At 34.1% G+C, this 25,219-nt stretch overlaps 1 protein-coding gene and 1 long non-coding RNA gene across 6 annotated transcripts in view; one reads left to right on the top strand and one right to left on the bottom strand.

The window, feature by feature from the left end:
- LOC127549712 (uncharacterized) overlaps positions 1-25,219 on the bottom strand; it is a 93,645-nt gene that overhangs the window by 7,638 nt on the left and 60,788 nt on the right. Inside the window, exon 3 of the long non-coding RNA XR_007950695.1 lies at positions 8,846-8,920. This is a non-coding gene — a long non-coding RNA (uncharacterized LOC127549712). The remainder of the gene's footprint in view (positions 1-8,845; positions 8,921-25,219) is intronic.
- The window catches only part of DDHD1 (DDHD domain containing 1), a 122,248-nt gene that overhangs the window by 52,510 nt on the left and 44,519 nt on the right, over positions 1-25,219 (top strand). For all 5 annotated transcript variants that reach the window (XM_051977967.1, XM_051977963.1, XM_051977964.1 and 2 more), the window contains 2 exons: positions 13,563-13,669; positions 19,389-19,495. In XM_051977967.1, the coding sequence (XP_051833927.1) occupies positions 13,563-13,669; positions 19,389-19,495 (214 nt within the window). The remainder of the gene's footprint in view (positions 1-13,562; positions 13,670-19,388; positions 19,496-25,219) is intronic.

Here is a 25,219-nt window from a genome sequence, read left to right as displayed (position 1 = left end):
AAAAAAACCCTTGAGAATTCAAAGAAAATTGATGAATAATTAATAATTTATAAAATTGGGACAGGCACGCCCTAGAGAGTTCCAGGAAAGACCACAACTGGCATCAGGCAAGATAGTGGTAATTATACTTCAAATTAATTTAAATTTGACTTAATTAAAGCACAGGCAGTCTAAAGAGGAGAAGAGGATGAGTCACTTATATAACCATATATTGGAGCTGGGAACATTCATACTGCTTGAAACTTTAGAAGATGGAATAAGTGTCCTGAGGATGGAGAGAAGGGAGGAGTTTGAGATCTCATAAGGCTTATTGGAAAAGCAGAGTAACTTCTTATTTATGTCATTTCAGAGTTGTCAGTAATATTTGAAGTTAATATAATTATTTGTATGTATACAGAAAATAAAATACAAGATAATTTGGGAATGTCAGGACATCAAATGAAAAGCGTCTCATTAAAAGTGGTGCTATAGCTGAATTTCAAAGTAAAGGTATTCTGAGAGGTGGGTAAAGTCCTCTTTTCCCTTTTATTTTGTTCAAAACTGGAGGAATAGCCAATGTTGTTAAGAACCAGAAAAGGAATACAGTTGGAAAGTCTATTTGGCTAGATCATAAAATGAGAGAAGAGGAGTTATATATTGCACAGAAGGTAGTTTGTCTCCAGACTCTTCTATTTCTCCAAGAAGTACAGCCAGGAATACCTTCATCTTCCTTCTTCCTATTCTGTTATCTTCCCCTATTAAAACATAAGTTTCTTGAGAATAAGTGCTGTTTTTATAACACCTGGCAAATAAACTTAATAAATTTATTTTAAGGTGGGGAGGAGGAGGGTTTTGGGTTTTTTTTGGTAATTTTTTGTCTATTTAAAACAAATTCAAAATAGAAAAGGAGAAAAAATTGTCATGTGCACAGCAGAATATAAGAGGAGTTAAAATATGTAACAATGTCCATTTTTAAAAACATATATATGCGAAGACATACTCAGAACTTTTTTCTTTTACTTGTAGGTTTTCTTTTATTTTCTGCTGTGCACTATTTACTTGTATGTGTTACATACATACGCATATGTATCTTAGAACAATATTAACATGACTAACATATAATGTAGATTTCTCCTTTGTTAGAATTTTTTAACTTTGGCTTTGAGATCAATGATTACTGTCTCTACTTTTTTTTCTTATAAATTTTAGAGGGTTTTATACTCTTCTAGATATATATTATTCCCTCTTTAACCCATTCCTAATGTGAGTAGGATTTTAAATTACCAGACCTCCCCCATCTAATTCCTGTGTCAATTCTTGCTCTGGCACCTCATTCATGTAACCATAACACCTTTTATTACATGGTTTTACTTTTTAAATCACATAATACTTGGCTCCCCCAATTTTTCTTTTAAGCTATCTGATTACTAATGACAATCTTAGACATGTGATTTATATTTCCATACATAAAATAGCTATTTAAGCGCCTTATTGAGTCCCTTGAAATTAGTCTTTGATTTTGATCCATATGTCAAAATTTCTATAAAGTTCAGGTTTGTTTGCCACAGAATCATGAAAATCTGTCAATTCATTAAATATCCTTTTTTTTTTTTCCCCATTCAGTATTGTACTTAATTTTGCCTCAACCCTAAGTTCTTTAGATCTTCAGTCTTTATTGTAGCTGCTTTTAAGTCATCTGTGATTCTAATTATTGGCTCCAGCATATTTGAATTGGTTTTGTTGTTTTTTGCAAAATTTTCTCTTTGATCTGAGTGTTTCAAAATTTAGCAATGTTCCTGTAGGTTTTCCTTGTAGGAGCTCTTGCAGATGATGATTGGTGGGTTTTTTCCTATTTCTACTTTCCCATCTTGTATCAGTTCAGGGCAACTTTCTTTAATCATTTCTTGTATTGTTTTATCCAGATTCTTTTCAGGTTGTCCAGTTAAGTTTTATGTTCATTGTTAACTTTAAATGAAAAACAAGAGTTATTCACATTTGATAGATGATAATGAACTTTTGGTGTTTATTTAGTAAGGAGATTATGTGGTTAGACTTATGCTGTAGTTCCTAAAGCATAAGTCTGACCATGTCATGTCCTATTCTCTCCCTTAATACCCATCCTGTTCCCCCATTCAGTCATCTATAGTGGCTTCCTATTACTACTCTTTACTGTTCAGTGTACAAGACAATCCATTTATGATTTATTGCATATTTATTAGCTGTCTCCTACCCTGACTCAGCTCAAATCTCATTTCTAATCCCTTTCCTCCTGAGATTACCTTTCCTGCATCTACTTTGTGTATATTTTGTGTGTTTGCTTGTTTGCTTGTGTACTTCTTGAAGGCAGTAATTATTTTTCCTTTCTATTTAACATCAGTGCTTAGGACTGTGCTTGACAATGACAGACAGTGCTTAGGACAGTACTTGTTAAATGACTGTTAGGTGGAGAATCATTTTTAGCAGCTATGGTGAATGTTTGATTGGAGATGAAAGATACTTTGAGGCCAGGAGACCAATTAAGTAAAAAGATATTGCAGTAATCTAGGCAAAGTGATTAGAACCTGAATTAGTGAATGGAAAGAAGAGCAATTAGAGCTAGAGAATTCTAACCCTATTCAGATTTTGATCCATATGTCAAATTTTCTATAAAGTTCAGCTTTGTTTGCCACAGAATCCTGACAATCTGTCAATTCATTAAATATCCTATTTTTTCCCCATTCAGTATTATACTTAATTTTGCCTCAACCCTAAGTTCTTAGATCTTCAGTCTTTATTGTAGCTGCTTTTAGATCATCTGTGATTCTAATTATTTGCTCCACCATATTTGAATTGGTTTTGTTGTTGTTTTTTGTAAAATTTTCTCAGATGTAGATCTTCCATTCAATTCAACTCAAGCTGTACTTGGAGACCCATCAGGAGGATCCCCCAGCCCATAGTCAACTTGAGCTGTCCCAACCCCCACTAAGATATTCAACATAAAAGAGCCAAACTAAAAACCCTCTCTTTGCAGAGATTTCAAACATGCCAGCTATGCCATGCTTGGAATGCCAAAAAGCCTCTGTCCACTGGAATATTCTTTCTAGTGTCATCTTCTCTTTATCCTCACCTATTTCCTAACCAGACTTCATGCTTCTCTGTCAGGATTTCTAACTTTACTTCCAATCCCCATAATAAATCTTTTATCAATCTAGGTTTTCGGGTCAGTAAGTTCTTTTACAGAGAACCTCTGTGCCGCCAGAAGGGAGTCCCCCAAACTCTCTATCCTTGTGCCTAATCCCAAGGGGTTGCAGGGGAGCCAAACCTGTCCATTTGGTTCCCTGAACCCCGAACCTGCCACTAGCCCTTATCATATAACTCTCTGACCATCAGAAACCATATCTCATTTTGGTTTCCTAAATCTAATCATCAGTAGGTGATGTCTAAGGGTCCTTAGACTCAGCAATCTCATTACTTTGCACCTATTCCTAAGAAAATCCAAGAAGTCAACATGTGATTTTATTAATTATGTGTACTCTTCGTGATAAATCTGGAAACAAAAAGTGTACCCTGTCAATAATTGACAATCACAAGGAATCAAATTTGAGGAAATAAGCAGAACCACAAGAATATATTCAGTTATTGCAATGTAAATAGCAAGGAAGTTGACCTGGGTGATTGAAAAATTAATAATAGTCCTAGCAAACAGACAGTGATAAATATATGTCCTTCCTCACAGCAAAGATGGAGAAATACTAAGATAGATTGTCATATACATTGTTAGATTCATTTACCCTGTGTGTGATAAGGCAAATCCTAACTCAAAATGACTTCTCAGAGGTCTCTTAAAGTGAAGAATAGAAACTATTCAGAAATCTCATGAGAATCGGACATCCAATAAACTGGGGTCCCCAGTTTAAAGGAGGTCATCCCTTCAGAAGTTAGGGGAGATTATATAGTCACAAGCTATAAGAAATCATGACAATCCCTCCCCCCCTTTCCCTTATCCAGTTGCATCTCATTATCTCTATTAATGCCTGGAAGTAACATGGACTTGTTAAATTTTGACCTGAATTTTATGATGGTCAGTTTCACAAGTTTTACAATTGTTTTACTTTATCTAATATGAACACCCTATCTCCCAAATTCCCCAGGTAAACTGAATACAAGTTATAAATTAAATCTACCTTAGTTAATGATTTTATAAGAAACCATATAATCCCCTCACAAAGAGATTTGTTTAGAGGTAAGTAATCCATTAAACTAGAATAACCAAGAAGACTTGGTTTACCTCAGGCTTCCTCAACTAATAGAGATTACCCAGTTTATAGACCCCTTAGAATATCTCCAGTTCATTAACTAGCTAGCTTCTTCTAAGAAGTTATGTAAAGGTTCAGGAGGTCAAATATTTCTACTAGAAGAGCAAGTCTTTTGTTCTCCTTCCCAGAGTCTTAATGATTAACAGATCTCTAAAATTGAGTCTGGAATTATCAAATGACTTTCTTGGGAAGTTGTCCTGTTATTTCCTGTTATACTCACCCTGTCTTTGTTTTCAGTTGTTTTTCTTTATCACCCAGGAATTTTCAGTTTGGGGGATACAACAGGATGAAAATGATTGTGAATTAAAGCCAGAAGGCATGACAAAAATGTTATTTTTAAAGAGACACTCCAAAAAGGTTGGGATTCCAGATCCATGTTGCTAGTTTTCAAAAGAATTTGCAGGCTCTGACCCATCTCCAAGTCAGGGGGCAAAGTTTATTATAATTGCAACACCAATTAAGTTCTAAAAGAATTTAGCAAAGAACCCCAAGCAAGAAGATAAATTTATAGGAAAAAGAAAGATCAGGTATTTGTCACTGATATGTTAATTTTATGTCTTAAAGGTAGAATTGAGGAGTGGTCTTAGAGGTAGAGTTGAGGAGTATTGAATTCTATGGCGTAAGAGATGGAGTTGCACCCCACTATTTAATTCCTTGGATTAGGTTGTCTCAGAAACTGTTATTATTGAGCAACAAATTGTTATCTGACAGCCAGCATTGTTTGTGGTACTTCCGAGGCTGAGTCACTTTAGGATTATTGTTACCTCCTCCCTCAGAGCTATACCATATCTGTAGTAAATAGTGAAGGTGGGTTTTGATATCAGGTCCTTTGACTCTAAATCCAGTGTTGTTTTTTTCCTCTCCAGTGTTCTTTCTGTTATAGTATAACTACCTCTGCCTTGAGGCTACCAAAAAAAACTAATATAAAATACATTACATCTTTATTAGTAACCACAAATTTTCAAATCGTGTGGGACTGGTGCTAGCCCCTTTTCCAAAATTAATCAGAGACATCTTCAGCTACAAAGAGAAAGCATTTATTTAATCCCTGCAGGGAGAGGCCCAGACACACACCTGGGAACCATCTCAACTCCTGCCATGTGCTCCTGAACCTGGCCAGCTTTCAGCTTGTCTTGAGATTTAAAAGCAAAAAACCTGAGCTTTTTCATTGGATAGACTAAAAAGGCGTAACCGTCCTTGACCAATGGTCACCAATGTTGTCTACCTCCCATAGGACATGTCACTTCCTGCAACTTCACTAATTTCCTGAATCCCAAGGTTCAAGGACCTTCCAAAGATCATGTGACTCAATACTGAGAAATACTTAATCCAATCAGTGCCATTCACTATCGTGTTCACTACTTACTGGTAGATAAACATAACTGAATATGAAGATAATTTTTTGAGAACTTGTGCTGTTTCTTTTAAATTTTTATTTTAGCCTCAGAAAAAATTATATAAGCAAATGAAAGATACAAGCTCTCATAGAGTTTTAACTTTAGGATGGGGAAGTGTGAGAAATGGATCGGTATTTGTTTGGTTTCCACAGTTATAAAAATTAAATTGGAGAAATGAAACTTAAATTAGAAAACTGAAAACCACAGGAACATTGGTGTATGGTTAGAGTGCAGGTTATCTCCCCCAAAAGAATATAAGAATGCTGACACTGAGTTTTGTGATGGGAGTAGTGATCTGAGATTTAAAAGGAATGTTTTTGTTCTTTGTCCTTAGCTTTACATTGTTGAAGCCCCTTCTGCATTCACATTCTTGGACCATACCTCCCCTTGGGACTCAGATTGGGGGGAAGGGTGAGACTATAAGTCTCCCTTGCTGATGAGCAAACATCTTTGGCCTCTTTTGTTGATGGGGAAAATTCCCCACGTAAGCTCTGAAGAGCCAGGTTGTGGTGGGAACTCATTACATAGATCTTATATAGGAGATTCTTCACTGATCCTCTGGAGTCTCCAGGACTCACATGAGGATATGATTCATTTTCTCCACTTTCCCAGAAGACTCCTGGTGGCTGCCAGGGCCAGTAAGATAAGTAATCTTAAATATCTCAGCCACCTTTTGAGTTATTTGAAGGGTGAAGTCTGGGTGATTGTTTTTCTGCTGCTAGAAGCTGGGCAGGCCAAAAAGAAGTTCCCACTGATTTGCCTCTGGGATCAGAAGCTGGACTGAGGGTGTTTGAAATCACCTAGAAGGAAAGAGGGTATATCCTCTTTCTTCCACAAGGAATTGTTCCTGCCAACAATATAAAGGGCTGTAAAGAGTCAGGGAACTAGAGAATTAAAGGTGCCATGGTCAAGGGCAAATGGACATCAGCATGGGTAGCTGAAATCTGCAAACCTGTTCTCCTTGGCCTGAAGTGGATAGCCCTTCTGGTGTCTTTTACAAAACATAACAGAAACCTCTCATTCATGGACAGCTCATAATAGTTGTAGAATTTCCTTTGCATATTTAAAAGGAGAATTTTTTGCTGTCAAAAGTCCCCTTTCTTTCCCTATAGCTCCATGAGCATGCAAAATATTAAAAGCATGTAGATGGTTCACTCTCATTTCTTTCCCCAGTTCCAAAGCCCTAGTAAGGACAGTGAGTTCGGCTTTCTGGGCAAATGAACCAGGAGGCAGTGACTTTGCTTCTAGGGTGCTATTGAGGGTCACTACAGAATAACCTGCCTTCCTATCCCCATTTTCAAGAAAACTGGACCCATCTATAAACCATTCGCCATCTGGATTGTCAAGAGGGATGTCTCTCAAGTTAGGTTGCCTAGAGTAGACAGAATCTGAAGCTTTTTCACAATTATGAATTATGTCACTTGACTGAGTGTTGTCATAGAGCAAGGTGGCAGGATTGTTAAGTGTGGCACATCTGGAAAGTCAAGTCGGGGGGTATCTAATAGGAGAGCCTGATTATCTAGAAGGCCTCCCACTGGCAAGCCACTAATGCCCTTTGGCTTCCAAAATGCTCTGAACTCCGTGGGAAGTTAGAACCTCTAATAGTTGACCTAGGGTGAACTTGGAGGCTTCCTCAGTTAGGAAGACTGTAGCAACCACTGCTCTAAGGCAAGCGGGCCAGCCTAAGTACACTGAGTAAAGTTTCTTTGAGAAGCAAGTAACAGGTCTGGGATAGGATTACAGAGACTGAGCCCAAAACTCTAGGACCTGGCCCTGCTGCCCATCAATATACAGTGTGAAAAACTTTAGGTAGGGCTGAGGCCAGAGCAAGAGATTAGTTTAGCTTTCCAGGTCTTAACAAACTGATAAGCTATGTGGGCCTTTAGACAAAAACACTTCATAGCCCTGGGGTGGGAAGAGGGAGGCCGAAGTTAGGAATTTGTATGGCTACAGCCAAAGAAGCTTCTTGGGTGGGGTTGCAGATCTACATACTGGATAGCCAGTGCCTGTCCAAATATATGGGGGCTGATACAGAAGCCCTGAGCTACCTCCATGTTATGGACATGATTGCCCTTGTTAATTATGTTCCCTGGATTTGCCCCTTCAAGGGCCAAAAGAAATTGTGAATCTTTATACATTGGTATAAAAAGAAAGCATCTTTAAGATCTAAAGTAGAAAACCATTGGGTCCTCTGGATACTTGCTTTGAACTCCTGGCTTTTATGACTGCTCTGATTATAGAAATTTGCTAAGAGGAAAAAACAGGGATGTGATTATAATAGCATCAGAACAGATCTTTCAGGCTTCAGCCTGAGAGCACTTAACTAACAAAGGATCAATCATTAAACAAATTTATAGATCCTTAATAAAACATATTCCTTGTTTAGAATTATAAATCCTAAACAGGCTCATTTCTCAGGGCTGATGACCTTGCTTACCCTGATGGTTTGAAGAAAACTGGCAAACTTACAAATTAAGGGAAGTTGACATAGACCCCAGAGAAGGGGCTGAGCTTGCTCTTGCCCATCCCAATTATTTTTAGTGTTTTCATGGGCTGTGCTATTTGATACTTCTACCCACTCTGTGAAGTGGGCAAAAAGATATTAAACACTTCATACTTGGAGGTGAACTGATAAGGTTTTCACTTCATCTCTCTTGTTCCACACACAGTAATTACCAATTTTAAGTATAACATGATGACAATAATTTAGTTAACAATTTTAGAATTTTCCTAAGTAATAGCCAAATAGTTGTAAATAAGTTTCCCTTTTGTTTTAGGGAGAAAACAAAACAATTTTTAAAATTGAGATAGATTTTTAAATTAACTTTAGTTAAGGAGATCTAGATTCTGATAGTTCTAGATAAACTGAATTGGTTTTTTCCTAATTTGGTTATTTTCCAGTTCACCCAAATTATTTCTCTTTTGTGAGCTAGGAAAAGGGGGAAGGGTCCAGTTTTTACTGACAGGGCCCTCAGAAGTCTAACTCTAGATAACTTAAAAGCAAGCTGTTTGTAACCAGAGTTCTTAAAATAGTGCAAGTATTTCCAAGTCTGGGTGCCCCCTGTCAAGGCAAACTTAACTGAGGGTGGAGCTCGTGATGACCCAGACAAACCTTCTCCCAATGGCTTTGGGTGTCCCAGCTATAAGATTGGGGAAGAAAAATGGGGGACTTACCTTAAGAAGGGAATCAGCCATGCTGGGTGGTCCTGTGCCAGTGTCTCTGATGGCATACACCCAATTCTAAAGTTCCTAAAGGAGAATTTGAGAGAGTCCTTGCATTGTTTGTGTAGTATGAATCCTTCATGATTAGTAAGACTCATTTAAAACTTATTTAAAAACTACTACTTTTTTTTTGCCAAATATTTCACCTCGTTTTAAAAATTTTAGACAGAATTTTGTAGCATGTTTAAAAGTCCTCCAAATAATTACAGTGGGTTTTGAACCATTTGTTGAAAAAATGCAAGTTTTCAAGTACAACTTACATGAGAAAAAATATAAATATGCAAAAATCTTTTTATATATGCAGTAACTGATACACTTCTTCCACTTGGATTTGCTTATGTCAGTAGGCAAATGACAGTCATTAAAGCCAAATATTGAATTATAATCTAAATACAGAAGCAGAATTTTGAATTCGTGTATTTCAAAGATTTTTAAACCATGATTTTTGACAATAATAAAACTTTACATCACAAATAATATTTTGTGAACTAAAATATTTATGCTATTAAAAAGTAAAGTAAAAATTATTTTTAAAATTTTATCTCATCTGTTATTACTATTTTATATAAGTTTTACAATATTCATAATAGTCAAGCTGTCAGTGGTACATAATTCATAAATATACATAAATTAAGGATGCTCAAAATTGTTAATATAGAAAATAAATATAACAATAATATTTATATGGCACCTGCCAGTCATTTTTCTAATCATTTATTACATCATTTTATGAAATAAAAAAATTATAAGCTTTGTTCTATTGCAGACTGTTCTAATAATTGTTATTAGCCTCTGGTGCCTGGAATGTGCCATACTACTAACCCCACTCCAGAAGAATTATGTTAAAAAAAAAAAGTGAAAGAGAAATACCTGGAAAGTGAGAGGATGATCAAAGACAAGAATACCTTTATTATGACTACCATTATCCACATATCTTATGTGTAGGTTCTGTAATTATTATTGGATTTGCTAATTTTGTTTTTTAGTTTTTACATTATAATAATACAGATCATATTGGGGTTTATTTAGATAGAGACGTCCTTAAGATGCACCTATTTTTGGTGTATATCGGAGATATGACATAGTCCAAGTATATATCCTCTATACATCTTTCTGGAATTTTGAAGGTGGGACCAATCATTCAAAAATATTCTAGAAATGTAGTCATGTGGCTTGGGTATAATTGGAATAAAAATACAATATAGATATCCAAACATATGACTTCTAACATGATTCTTAATAGTTATTCATGTAAATTTTAAGCCTTTGAAGGAGAAAAATACATTCTTGCTAAAAGTTGAGGTCCAGTTGGCAGTATTGCTAATATAAATTAAAATAATCTTAACCCAAGTTGTAAAATTTCCTCTATGGATCCCATTTTTTTTTTTTTTAACAATTCAAATTATGGTATTTGTTACTAAATGTAATAGTTATAAAAATTAAACACAGCAATAGAAATTTGCATGTATATGTTGTAATTAATTTACTATTTCTTTTTATCTCTTCTTTACCTCTGCCCATTTTAGCAATTATGATTTGATGATGCTGGTTTCGTGATATATTTTTCTCCAAAGGTCTTTGAGACTTAATGGCTATTTTAGCATGGCTTTTGTTATCAAAAAAGTTAAGAATATGATGGTGACATGTGGAATATAGCTTTAAAAAGCCAAAACAAAACAAAAACTTAAAAAACTAAAATAGCTTTAGGAGTTTGTAAGGAAGAAAAAAATGTTTTGAATTTAGAATATTTAAAAGAGATTATAAAGCCTAGTATACATTGTTAATACAACAAAATCTTTTTTAAAAGATTCCTCATATGAAATAAGATCATGAAAGTAACAGAAATTATATTTCTGACCATTTTAGTGATTCCAAAATCAAATAACGGTCAGTATCTACGAAAATTTTTTAAGTGATGTGGAAGGATTTAATGTATCATTCATTATCAGTTTCCTTCAAATATAGATATATAAATGTGAATGAAATTTGATTAGTTAATAGGAAATCCTCTTTACCCATCATCATTTTGGCCAAACGTGGTTTTAGTAATCTGCAAAAAACCTTCCAAACAGGAATAGAATCCTCTCCACGGCTTGGTCCCCTGGGAACTCAGTAATCCATGATGTGAAGGTTCCAATTTACCCCGATTATACCCCATTGCTTCCGAAAAGAAAGAAGAGCTCTACGGATTCATGAGATGAGATTGACTTTAATGGCCCTAAACTTCTCCAGGCTTTGAGTGAATTTTGTCAAAACAACCATGCATCTTTAAAAATCAGCAAAGGTTAGTAAATTTATTGATCAAAAAAAGGCAGCAGTATATGAAGACTGGCATCTCAGTTCCACAGAAACTGACAAATTATTTTCATTAAAGGCATTTTTGGTTCTTGTATTTGTATTGTTTTTAGTATTTGACTATCACTATCATGTGAAATCTTTTTCCTCTATCCATGAGATACAATTTGTTCAGGAAGGAAGTTTTGTTGCCCAAATTATATTGAATTAGGTTATACATATCTGAGATTTGTGCTTTGTTAAGTTCTCTGAGACAGAAAGATGTTCAAAACATTAGTATTTTGGACGTCTTTATAGGTTACACTTCATATTACTACCATACATGGGAAAGGTCATGACTTTCTTTTAGAGCAGGAGTTCTTAACCTCTGATCCATAGGTAGATTTCAAGGTAGATTTCAACTTGGATGAGAAAACAAAATTGCACCTCTATTTTCATAAACCTATTTTCCTAAATGGAATTTTGCATTTCTTTTGATTTATGAATTTTAAGAACATTCTATAGAATCTTTTTTCTTTATCAAACTGCTAAAATTGTACATAACATTTAAAAAAAAAAAAAAGGTTAAGAACCTCTGTTTTAGAGGGAACAAAACAAAACAAAAAACTTGCTTAGGATATAGTCTTGGAGAGGATATCTGTGTTTCCTAGAAATATTTAATGTATTTACCTGCCCTAGTTTTGCTTTAATTTAACCAAGTCTTTATATATTTATATATTGTTAAGTATGTTGAGAAAATGATTAAGGATATTTTACAGAAATGCTTTCCATTCCCCTTTTTCCCACTGCATTATTATCTCTGTCACTTAAAAAAGGAAAGAGTACATTATAAATGATTTTCTGTAGTATTTATGAGTGAAGAAAGTATTTCATTTCATTATTTATGGAATTTGTATCTATACAATGTGTGTATGTATGTGTATTTTTGTAAGTATATAAACATTATGTACTTCTTTTGGTTTCTCTTGCTCTCTGTGGAACGAGTTCCATTACTTCTACCTTGTCAGGCTTCTCTCTTAGAAGCCACTTCATTGACTAGAACTAGAGGAATGTTTTTTTCAGTCCCTTCTGGAGAGAAATAATCACAACAGATTCCAAGTGCAAAAATCCTGATAAAAAATCTTGTTCTTTTTCAAGGGATATGGCCTTGGGAAAGTCTTTTAACATCTCTGGACATTAGATTCTTCATCCACAAAGTAATAGATTTGAACTAGATCACCTCTTGTTTTCTTACATTTCTCAACTTCTTTTCTTTTTCAAAAAGCATGAATTAAAAAGCATTACGTAAGTTTTATGAGCAGTAGGATATACTGCATTACTGTTTAAGCATAGCAGTGTAAGCTGTTAAAACTTTATTAGCCACAAGTTAACAATTAAATTTTTATCTTCTTCACCAGGAAAAAGTTATATTTTTATAAATATACACACCTACATGATATATAATATGTTGTTTTGTCTTATTTATAGACATGGTATGATGTTTTCTCAATCTTCTACCTATTGAAATCATTGTATTGTTTCCACTTCTGGAGACCCAAAACTTTTAAAATAATAATTTTCATAAGCTATGTTGTGGGTCAGACTTATTTTTAATATACATTTATACTTACTTGTCTTATATGACCATATCAATAATTATCGTTGCCTTATAATTTGTGGAATCAGATCTATTTGTTCTAAAGAAAGGTGTGAGTATTCACAATACTAAATAATTTTATCCCTTGAAAAGGAACCCTAATTGTGCTTCCAAAAATGGTAAATGAAAACAATAATTATACATTTAAATCCAAGAATCATAGTGTCTTTGTCTTTAACATGTTGTCATATTACAATAAAATAAGAAAGTATGACTTTCATGAAAAAAATTATTTGAAAACCTTAACATTTAATAGTGGGAGACAATTCCAAGATTCTTTTCTTTCAAGCATTCTATTTTTGAGTACTGGTGCTTTTCTTCTTTCATTATATACTCACACTTGTTAAGGATGAAATCTTTGAAAACACAACAGCTTGAATACAAATAATAAATTAATTAATTTACTTGGATACACGTTTATCTTCTTTAAAGTGGCAAACTTTGGGAGACTAAATTATCAATATAACCTAATTGAATACCTTTTAGAAGTAAGATATTAAAAAAAAAAAAAAAACAATTCCCCCAGAGAACAATCATGGATAAGTAGGTTTGGAAATTAGGGTTTGCTGAGGATTAAGAATGAGCAACTAAAGTAATATATTGCTGAGGAGTGAAAATGAGCAACATTTTAATAAAATAAAATTTAATAGCTTAGTGACATGTTATGAAGGAAATATAAATTTACTGTTTTAATATTCCATTTTGTAACAACCCTAATGAGTTCCTTTTTCTTAATAGGATGAGAGATGCTGCAAGAAAAATAGAAGAAAAGCACTTTTCTAATCATGCAACACATGTTGAATTTCTGCCTGTTGAGTGGAGATCAAAACTTGCTCTTGATGGAGGTACATGCAATCTGTTGCCTTCCAGAATTAATTAAGTGCACCTACTCCCTGATTCTTCTATTTGAAAATGAATAAGATGTCTTTCCTTAAATCTCTCAAAATACTTTTTCCTCTCTACATTGCTTTGATATCATATTCAAAACATATTGGTTATTTGAGGATGTTTTACTTTATCTGACAGACCTTCTTTGAGTACAGGATCTATGGGGCTTTTTTTCATTTGTTTTATTTATATACATTTATTATATTTCATCTCCTCTTCCCCAATTGAACAATAAAAATAAAAAATAAAACTCTTACACTGAATATGCATAGCTCAACAATAGACATTACCCAAAAATTTAGGCAATAGACATGTCCAAAATTACATATTTTATTCAGCATTCTAAAATATCATCTCTTTAGCAGATGTAGATATGCATGTTTTATTTTTAGTCCTCTGGCTAAGGACTGATCAGAGTCATTGATCAGAATTCTAAAATCTCTCAGAGTTGATTTTCTTTATAATGATATTATATAAATTGTTCTCCCACTTTTGTTTAATTTGGTGCATTAATTCACAGAATATAAATGCAAAAAGAGTACAGATTTTTTGGAAAGAACAAGTGAGGGGAAAGATCACTAAAGTAAGGAGAGCAGGGAATATTTCATGGAAGAAAATCCATTTGAAATGAGGTTTGAAGGAAAAATATGTTTTTTCTATTTTCCCCTAAAGTTGTTCTGTTATTTTTCTTATGGCATAGTAATATTCTACTATATTCATATACTTTAAATTGTTTAGCCATTCCCCAATAAGTGGTTATCTTTCAGTTTCTAGTTTTGAGCTGTTGCTACAAAGAGAGCTGCTATAAATATTTTTGTACGTATATATTCTTTGTCCTTCTTGGATCTCTCTGAAGTACAGGCCTAGTAGTGAGTATATTGGATCAAAGGATAAGAATAATTTAGTGACTTTAAGGACCACGGTTCCAAATTACTTTCCAAAGATCTGTGTTTCAGTTCATCCTTTGAATCTATATAATGCCTGACATTGTAATTTTTACCTTAAGAAATTCTTGTTGAATTGAACTAAGAACTGGATAATATTAAACATAGAAATGTTTTTGTTTATTTACTAGTTTTTTAAATAGAACGCAAAAATGGGGAGTTGAGATTTAATGAATAGGTATAAATTAAGAAAGTTGAAGTGAGGACCTTTGAAGCCTATTGAATATATTCAAAATTGGGAAGATGATTTAAGGATGATTGAAGTTTTTCTGTTAGGTTACTAATGTGAAAGTTGAGTTCTGCTTCACCTATTGGGGAAGAAAAATGTCTTCAGGTTGTCTTATTACTGTGATGGGCTTTTGTGGATAATAGAGAGAAACATGACCATACAAATTTGAAGTCACAACAAATTAATTGATAGTGATAATTGTATTTATGGGACCAAGCATAATTGGTATCAGATACTATTGAAATGGTTTATCATAATTACTCTTTTTTTTTAGTATAGTTCTAGGTGAGACAGTCTAAATTGTAATGTTACAGAGCGGTATGCTCTTTTCTCAGATTATCAGTCCTAGGAACCATGGCAAAATCTATTTCCTTGCAAAATGAAAATGAATTCAATATCAAGAACATTGTAATTGGGGGCCGCTAAATGGCACAGTGGATAGAGCACCAACCCTGGAGTCGGGAGGACCTGAGTTCAAATCTGACCTCAGACACTTTTTTTTTTAATAGCTTTTTATTTACAAGATATATGCATGGGTAATTTTTCAGCATTGATAATTGCAAAACCTTTTGTTCCAACTTTTCCCCTCCTTCCCCCCCACCCCTTCCCCCAGATGGCAGGTTGACCAATACATGTTAAATATGTTAAATGTTAAATACAAGATATGCATATATGTCCATACAGTTATTTTGCTGTACAAAAAGAATTGGACTTTGAAATAGTGTACTATTAGCCTATGGAGGAAATCAAAAATGCAGGCAGACAAAAATAGAGGGATTGGGAATTCTATGTAATGGTTCATAGTCATCTCCCAGAGTTCTTTCGCTGGGTGTAGCTAGTTCAATTCATCACTGCTCTATTGGAACTGATTTGGTTCATCTCATTGTTGAAAAGAGCCCCGTCCATCAGAATTGATCATCATGTAGTATTGTTGTTGAAGTATTTAATGATCTCCTGGTCCTGCTCATTTCACTCAGCATCAGTTCATGTAAGTCTCTCCAAGCCTCTCTGAGATCATCCTGCTGATCATTTTTTACAGAACAATAATATTCCATAACATTCATATACTACAATTTATTCAGCCATTCTCCAATTGATGGGCATCCACTCAGTTTCCAGTTTCTGGCCACTACAATGAGACCTGCCACAAACATTCTTGCACATACAGATCCCTTTCTCTTTTTTAAAATCTCTTTGGGGAAAGGGACCTGTATGTGCAAAAAGGTTTGTGGCAGCTCTGTTTGTAGTAGAAAGATGCTAAAACATTAATTAATTAGGATTTTGGCAGTTATGTATGAAATGTACATGAGGTTAAGGAGATAGAATCAGCAGAATCTGTCAGTGAGAAATGAGTCAGAGGAAGCAAGCAAGGAATGTTCTTTCACCTTATTACGCCTCAAAAAACCCTTTTCCAACACAGCATCATTTCTGTTTGAATATATTTCTGATCCTTCTAATTGCTAAAATTCCCTACTTTCCAAATTACCTTGTTTTTAACTGCTCTGTATATACTTGCATTTATTCACTTTGTGACTTTGAAATATAGAATAGATATAAAGATATATTTGCCTCCCCATTAATATATGGGTTTTGCTAAGTAGTAATTATTTCAGCCTTTGAACTTTTATCTCATGTCTGGCACAATTTTTAGTATTTAGTAGACACTTGATAACTACTTATTGATTGATTAAAGACATGAAAGTGGAATGCACAAAATGAGAAACAGAAAGAAGGCTGGGAAAATAGGTTAAAATCAAGTTATAAAGAGCTTTAAATGCCAAATAATAAAGGAATTTATTTAATCATAGAAGCATTTGGCCAACACTGGAGCTAATTAAAGCTAAGACGTGACATAACCTGACTTTTGCTTTAGTATGGTTCACTTTTATTTTGTTGTTGTTGTTGTTGCTATTAATAGTATTTTTATTTTTCCAAATATACGCAAAGATAGTCTTCAACATTTATCCTTGCAAAAGCTTGTGTTCCTCTCTCTCCCCTTCCTCCTCCCCAGGTAACAAGCCATCTGTTATAAGGTTAACATGTGCACTTCTTCTAAATGTGTTTCTATATTCCTCATGCTGTACAAGAAAAATCAGATAAAAGGGGGGAAAAACATGAAAAAGAACAAAACAAGCAAACAAATAACAAAACAAAACAAAACAAAACAAAACAAAACAAAACAAAGATGAAAATACTATACTTTGATCCACATTCAATCTTCATAGTTCTCTCTCCAGATGTGCATGGCACATTCCAACACAAGTCTATTGGAATTGCCTTTAATCACCTCATTGTTAAAGAGTGTTTGGCATTTATTTTGAGAATAGATTGGAGAAAGTAAAGGTTTTGGTGAAAGTGAGAAAGCATCAAGAATGAACCTCTATAACAAGAATGTTGGTGAAGATATCCATTATTAATAGAAACAAGAAAGTTTGTAGATGCAGAAGAACAGAAAAGGAAAAGATAATATTTTGGACCTTTTAGGTTAAAAATGCCTATGGACTTTCCAGTTTGAAATATATTATAGGCAACTGGTGATGTGGATCTGAAGTTCAAGAGAGACTAGAACTATTAGGTTTGTTTGACTCACCTAATAGGAGATAATAATTTACTCTATGGGAAAAAAAAAAAAAACAGAACCCTAAAGGAGAAAATATAAAGAAAAAAGAAGCATCCAGAGCAAAACAACTGCTAATTATCTTTACACAAAAATTTTAGATTTGGTGTTTACCCATAATTATTCTAAACAATACCTGTGAAATGTCAAAAAGTACAAAAAGTAAAAATATGGAAAGAAGAACAATGAGAAAAAAGTGTATATGCTGAGGAGTAGAATATCTCATACATTTATCCAAGTGGTCACTTAATAACACCCAAAGCAGTGAACTGCCCTCCTCCAGTTTTATGAGCTTACCCAGATATAAAGACAAAAATCAATGTAATCACTAATACATTGTTGGTGGAATTGTGAATACACCCAGCCATTCTGGAGAGCAATTTGGAACTATGCTCAGAAAGTTACCAAACTGTGCATACCCTTTGATCCAGCAGTGTTTCTACTGGGTTATAACCCAAAGAAATCTTAAAGAAGGGAAAGGGACCTGTATGTGCAAGAATGTTTGTGTCAGATCTCTTTGTAGTGGCCAGAAACTGGAACCTGAGGGGATGCCCATCAGTTGGAGAATGGCTAAATAAATTGTGGTATATGAATATTATGGAATATTATAGATGGAATATTAGAAATGACCAATAGGATGATTTCAGAAAGGCCTGGAGAGACTTACATGAGCTGAGTGAAATGAACAGGACCAGGAGATCATTATATACTTCAATAACAGTACTATATTATGATCAATTCTGATGGACATGGCCATCTCCAGCAATGAGATGAACCAAATCAGTTCCAATAGAGCAGTAATGAATTGAACCAGCTACACCCAGCTAAAGAACTCTGGGAGATGACTATGAACCATTACATAGAATTCCCAATCCCTATATTTTTGTCCGCATGCATTTTTGATTTCCTTTGTAGTCTAATAGTACACTATTTCAAAGTCCAATTCTTTTTGTACAGCAAAATAACTTATATTGTATTTAATTTATACTTTAACATATTTAACATGTATTGGTCAACCTGCCATGGCATGGGGGGGTGGGGGGGGGGAGGGAGATGGGGGAAAGGAAGGAAAAAATTGAAACAAAAGGTTTTGCAATTGTCAATACTGTAAAATTAGAAAATTACCCATGCATATAACTTGTAAATAAAAAGCTATTAAAAAATAAAATAAAACAAAAGTCAAAAAAAAAAAAAAAAAGACAATCCCAAAGAATTAATGATGGGAAAAAAAAATTCTTAGTCTGTTAAACTATTTCCAAATTCACTAAAATATATTATTGTCCACTCCACATCTCTTTATATTGTTCATAATAACATTTAAAAGAAACTGAAATTCTTTGCTAAAATCTAGGAAAAATGTATTTACAATGTTCCCCTAATTTGTCTGATAACTATCCAAAAAAAAGATACAGAGGTAAGTCTTTGTAAAATATGCCTTTGATAAAAGTCATGATTGTCCTTTATGATCAGTTTTCTTTTTTTTTTAAGAGAAGAATGTTCACGAATCACTTTTTTTTTTTTGGTTGTGGCAATTGGGGTTAAGTGACTTGCCCAGGGTTACACAGCTTGGAAGTGTTAAGTGTCTTGAGGCCACATTTGAACTTAGGTCCTTCTGACTTCAGGACCGGTGCTCTATCCATTGCACCACCTAGCTGCCCCTTACTAATCACTCTTTATTAAAATGCTATAGAAATAGAAAAAAAATAAAATAAACGTAATCCATTGACTAGATTTTTCTAATAGTGTTTGATTTACAACAATATTAATTTTCCACTAGTATTTGATTTATAATATTCTTTAACTGTATACTTGTAGTTGCATACATGTTTTTTATTTCTATACATAAAGGTTTTTGAATGTTTAATGGCCTTTATCTTTATTTCTAGATACTGTTGATTCAATTACTCCTGACAAAGTAAGAGGCTTAAGGGATATGTTGAACAGCAGTGCAATGGACATAATGTATTATACAAGTCCACTTTATAGAGATGAAGTAAGTATTTTTAATATATTGTTCTATCCTGTTACAGAATATTCAGAATTTTAATGCAATTTTACTCTTGAAAAGGAGACTTATGAGAATTCACCTATTAATAATCTACACTTAATGTGGTGATGTACTTTAATCCTATATTTTAGAATCTGTTTTTTTTAAGTCCTTTCTCTCCTGAGGATTTTATGGGTAGGGAATTTTTCCCCTTTTCAGAGAAAAAGTATACATTTTTAGATAAATGAAGTGTTATTATTCATATGTTGCTATTTACTCCTTATCCATTCAAAACTATTTCTAAAATATCAACTTGAAAGTGTGGCATAATTAAAATGTTGCATTTGGAGTCAATAAATATGGTCAGATACAAGCTTCACTTGTGAAACTTCTTAACTATATGATCCTGAGCAAGTTACTTAACCTCTTGATCACAGTTCAATTCCTAGAACTTAATAGATATCTTAAGACATTTCTGTATCTGTTAAAAGAGTTCTCACCCTAGTGAAATTTTATATATGAAATTGAAGAAAATTATGAAAGGATTTCAGTTAGGATTATGCTCATGACATATAAGCATTGGTTGAAGGAACTCAGATTATTTAGCTTTGACAAGTTTTAAGGAGAACATAACTGTCTAACTTTGTGAAGGGATTTCACTTGCTGAAAGTAAATCAGCAAGCTTTATAGCACATTATACATACTGTGAATAGAAAAAAAAACAAACTAAAGACAAAAAATAGCCATTGTTCTCAAGTCCCCAGTCTAATAGGGGAATGGGAAAGGCATTTCATCAGAATAGGGAATTTTGCTGAGTCTTGAAGGAAGAAATGAGGTAGTTAGGGAGATAGGACAATTTGCTAGAGAAGATGGAATAGAAATCCAGAAAAAATAGATTAGACATCCTGCTTGATCTCAGAGGGCAAAACAAGAATTAATAGGTGGAAACTGCTTTGCACTCTGGTTTAATATAAGGAAAAATTAACTTACCTGTTTTTCAAAAGTGGAATGGACTGTCTTGGGAAGTAGGCAGTTCCCCCTCCCTGAGTGTCTTCTAATAAATGTTATATGGCCACTTCTTTATGTATATTGTAGTGTAATGCCAGAGAAACTGAGTAAGATAAAGATTAGAGAGTATTTAATAATTTATTAAATGGAGAGATATACTGGAACCAAATGGATCCATGGTTTGGTCACGGGACTGAATGAGACTATTGTCTCCAAGAATCCAGCAAATAAGCAGAGTTCTCAATGACATATGTACACGTGGCTGAGACACAGGGGGTAGACTGAGGCAGGGGTGGAGTCAGGGTACTGAGAACAAGAACAGGACTCGGACAGGATGGGGGGAGGCACCCTGGACATGGGGAGAGGCATCTTGATAATATGGTATCTGACATTCAGCTAGCTTGGAATGGGGAGAGGCATTCTGATATTCTAAAACATAAGATCTTTTATCCTTATCAAGTATTCTGATAAAGAGGGAGGAGAGGTTTTGCAGGACTCAGAAGCAGGGAACCGAGGCAGGACTGAGTCAGGATAATTACAACTGAGTCAGGCAATAAAAGAGACCGGGCATAACAGTAGAACTAGTTGTTTAGAAATGTTTGAGTTGAAATAGATGTTGACTCTTCAATTCTTAGATTTTGCGATTTATATTTTTTTAGGGTAGTGAAATAAGAGGAAAAACTTATTATCCTCCTCTTTTTTCCTAAATGGCTGCAAATTTCTAACTTCTGTAATAATTCACATTTTATATTGTACTTTCAAGTATGCACAGTACTGACATTACAACAAGTAATGAAATAAGTAATATAAGCACTATTTTTACTGTTAGTTTTTGTCTGCTATTTTGCCTGGGGTCATACACCAGGGCCAAGAATTAAATCTAGGTCTTCTGCACTCTTTCCTACCCCCCTCAAAATCAATCACTAACATTTATTAAGCTTCTATTCAGTGTGTTAGGCCTTGGAAATATTTAAAGAATTAAAAGACATCCCCTGCCCTTAAGAATTTCCCAATCTTAGTCATGTTTTGGGGGGATTATTTTTTTATTACCCACCCCACCCATTACCTTATTTACTATCACCCCTCCCTGTTCTCTTACCTTTTTCCCTAGTGTTTCTGCCCTTCCTTCTATCCTGCCCGTCCCTTTTTTTCTTTTACCTGCTACTTCTGTATAAGATTAGAAAAATTTCTATACCCAACTGAATGACTGTTATTCCCTCTTAGAACCAAAACTGATGAGATGAAGCTTTAGACAGTAGTCATTCCCCTACTTTTTCCCTCAATGTAATTGGTCTTTTGCACTTTTTCATGTGAACTAATTGCCCTATTATACCTCCCCTTTTCTCTTTTTCAAGTTTTACCATCCATTAATGTCTTTTCCTTTGATATCATCACATCACATTATTGAGGGATGAGACACCCTAACAGTGTTTGAGAGTCCCCATATTGGTATGGCAGGTTTTGTGAAAGAATTCACAGTCCCCGTCTCCAAGTTGAGTTGGCAAAAAAAAAAAAAAAAAAAAAAAAAAGGAGGGGAGAGGGTATATTTTGACACTGAGAATTCTCTGCAGGCTGGATTCCCATTGGAATAGCAGCAAAGCATTGAGAAACAGAGTTCAATTTTATCTAGTCTTCTGTAGCCCAAGGCGAATTAAGAGTAGTGATTATTTTAGGAGTTTCCCTGAGGCTAGAAGCCAAGGAGTAATCTCCCTGTGAATTAAAGAATGAATTTCCAGGTGAATTAAGGGTGGAGGGTGGTGGGCATGACCCAGCCCCCCGCTCCTAAAGATCAGGAGACCAAAGAGTCCTATTACATCAACATCATCACATCTGAGTCCATTTACAACCATACCTCTCAGTCCATGTGATAACCCAACTCTGTCAGACCCAGTAATGGATAAAGTTCTCAAGAGTTATAGATATCATTTTCTCATCTAAACGGTTTAACCTTTAAATTATATATATGTGAATCCTACCAAACATTTAAAGAACAATTAACTCCAATATTATATAAACTCAGAAAAAATAGGGAATGAAGGAGTCCTACCAAATTCCTTTTATGACACAGACATGATATTGATACCTAAACCAGGTAGGTTGAAAACAGAGAAAGAAAATTATAAACCGATCTCCCTGATGAATATTGATCCAAAAAATTTAAATAAAATAAGAGATTACAGAAAATCATCCCTAGGATAATACACCATTTATTTAATAAGAAGGATTTATACCAGGAATGCAGGGCTGGTTCAGTATTAGGAAAACTATTAGCATAATTGACTATATCAATAACCAAATTAACAAAAGCCATATGATAATCTCAATAGATGCAGAAAAAGCATTCGATAAAATCCAATACCCAGTATAGAAATAAATGGACTTTTCCTTAAAACAGTCAGCAGCATATATTTAAAACCATCAGCAAGCATCATATGTAATGGGGATAAACCTAGAATCATTCCCAATAAGATCAGGGGTGAAACAAGATTGTCCACTATCACCATTGCCATTCAATGTTGTATTAGGAACGCTAGCTTTGGCAATAAGAGATGGAAAAGAGATTAAAGGAAACCAAATTATCACTCTTTACAGATGTTATGATGGTATACTTAGAGAACCCCAGAGAATCAACTAAAAAGCCATTAGAAATAATTTACAACTGTAGCAAAGTTGGAGCATACAAAATAAATCCACATAAATCATCAGCATTTTTATACATCACTAACAAAATTCAAAAAGCAAGAGAGAGATACAAAGAGAAATTCCATTTAAAATAACCATTGATAGTATAAAATATTTGAGAATCTATCTGCCAAGGGAAAGTCAGGAACTATATGAACAAAACTACAAAACACTTTCAGATTCAGATAAATAAATTCAGAATAATTCAGAACTAAACAATTAGAAAAAGATAAAGTGCTCTTGGATAGGTCAAGTGAATATAATAAAGATGATAATACTACTTAAACTGATTTATTTATTTATTGCTATACCAATCAAACTCCCAAGAAACCATTTTACTGACCTAGAAAAAATAACAACAAAATTCATCTGGAAGAACAAAAGGTCAAGAATTTCAAGATAACTAATGGAAAAAAAGTCAAATGAAGGTGTACCAGATCTAAAACTATATTGTAGAGCAGTGGTCATCAAAACCCCCATTTGGTACTGGCTAAGAAATAGACTAGTTGATCAGTGGAATAGATTAGGTTCACAGGACAAAATAGTTAATAATTATAGCAATTTAGTGTTTGACAAATCCAAAGACCCCAGCTTTTGGGATTAGATTTCACTATTCAACAAAAACTGCTGGGAAAATTGGAAACTAGGCATTGACCCACACTTAATACCATATACCAAGGTCAAAATGGATTCATGATCTAGACATAAAGAATGAGATTATAAATAAATTAAAAGAACATAAGTTAGTTTACCTCTCAGACCTGTGGAGGAGGAAGGAATTTGTGACCAAAGAAGAACTAGAGATCATTATTGATCACAAAATAGAATGTTTTGATTATATTAAGTTAAAAAGTTTTTATATAAACAAAAACTATGCAGACAAGATTAGAAGGGAAGCAATAAACTGGAAAAATATTTTTACAGTCAAAGGTTCTGATAACAGCCTCATTTCCAAAATATATAGAGAATTGACTCCAATTTATAAGAATCCCCAATTGGTCAAAGGATACGAACAGACAATTTTCAAATGAAGAAGTTGAAACTATTTCTAGTCATATGAAAAGGTGCTCTAAATCACTATTGATCAGAGAAATGCAAATTAAGACAACTCTGAGATACCACTATATACCTGTCAGATGGGCTAGGGTGACAGGAAAAGATAATGGTGAATGTTGGAGGGGATGTGGGAAAACTGGGACACTGATACATTGTTGGTTGAATTGTGAATATATCCAGCCATTCTGGAGAGCTATTTGGAACTATGCTCAAAAAGTTATCAAACTGTGCATACCCTTTGATCCAGCAAAGTTTCTACTAGGCTTATATCCCAAAGAGATCTTGAAGAGAAAGTCCACATGTGCAAAAATGTTTGTGGTAGCCCATTTTGTAATGGCTAGAAATTGGAAACTGAGTGGATGCCCATCAATTGGGAAATGGCTGAATAAATTGTGGTATATGGATATTTTGTAATATTATTATTCTGTAAGAAATGACCAACAGGATGGTTTCAGAGAGGACTGGAGAGACTTACATGAACTGATGCTAAGGGAAATGAGTAGAACCAAGAGATCATTATACACCACCACAACAAGATTATATGACATTCAATTCTGATAGACACGGTTTTCTTCAACAGTGAGATGATTCAAACCAGTTCCAATTATTCAGTAATCAAGAGAATTAGCTACACCCAGAGAGAGAACTATGGGAAATGAATGTGGACCACACATAGCATTTCCGTTCCTTCTGTTATTGTGTGCTTGCATTTTTGTTTTCCTTCTCGGTTGTTTTTTTTTTTTTCTTCTAGATCCGATTTTTCTTGTGTAGGAAGATAACTGCATAAATATGTATACATATATTGGATTTAACATATATTTTAACATTTTTAACTGTATTGGACTACCTTCCATCTAGGGGAAGGAGTGGGAAGTAGGGGGAGGAAGGGAAAAGTTGGAATAGAAGGTTTTGCAAGAGTCAGTGTTGAAAAATTACCAATGCATATGTTTTGTAAATAAAAAGCTATAATAAATAAATTATATG

The sequence above is a fragment of the Antechinus flavipes genome, chromosome 2, assembly GCF_016432865.1.
Source record: "Antechinus flavipes isolate AdamAnt ecotype Samford, QLD, Australia chromosome 2, AdamAnt_v2, whole genome shotgun sequence".
In the NCBI taxonomy this organism is placed as follows: Eukaryota; Metazoa; Chordata; class Mammalia; order Dasyuromorphia; family Dasyuridae; genus Antechinus; species Antechinus flavipes.
Note: the sequence above shows the minus strand (reverse complement) of the source record. Positions and strands in the feature narration are given on the sequence as shown.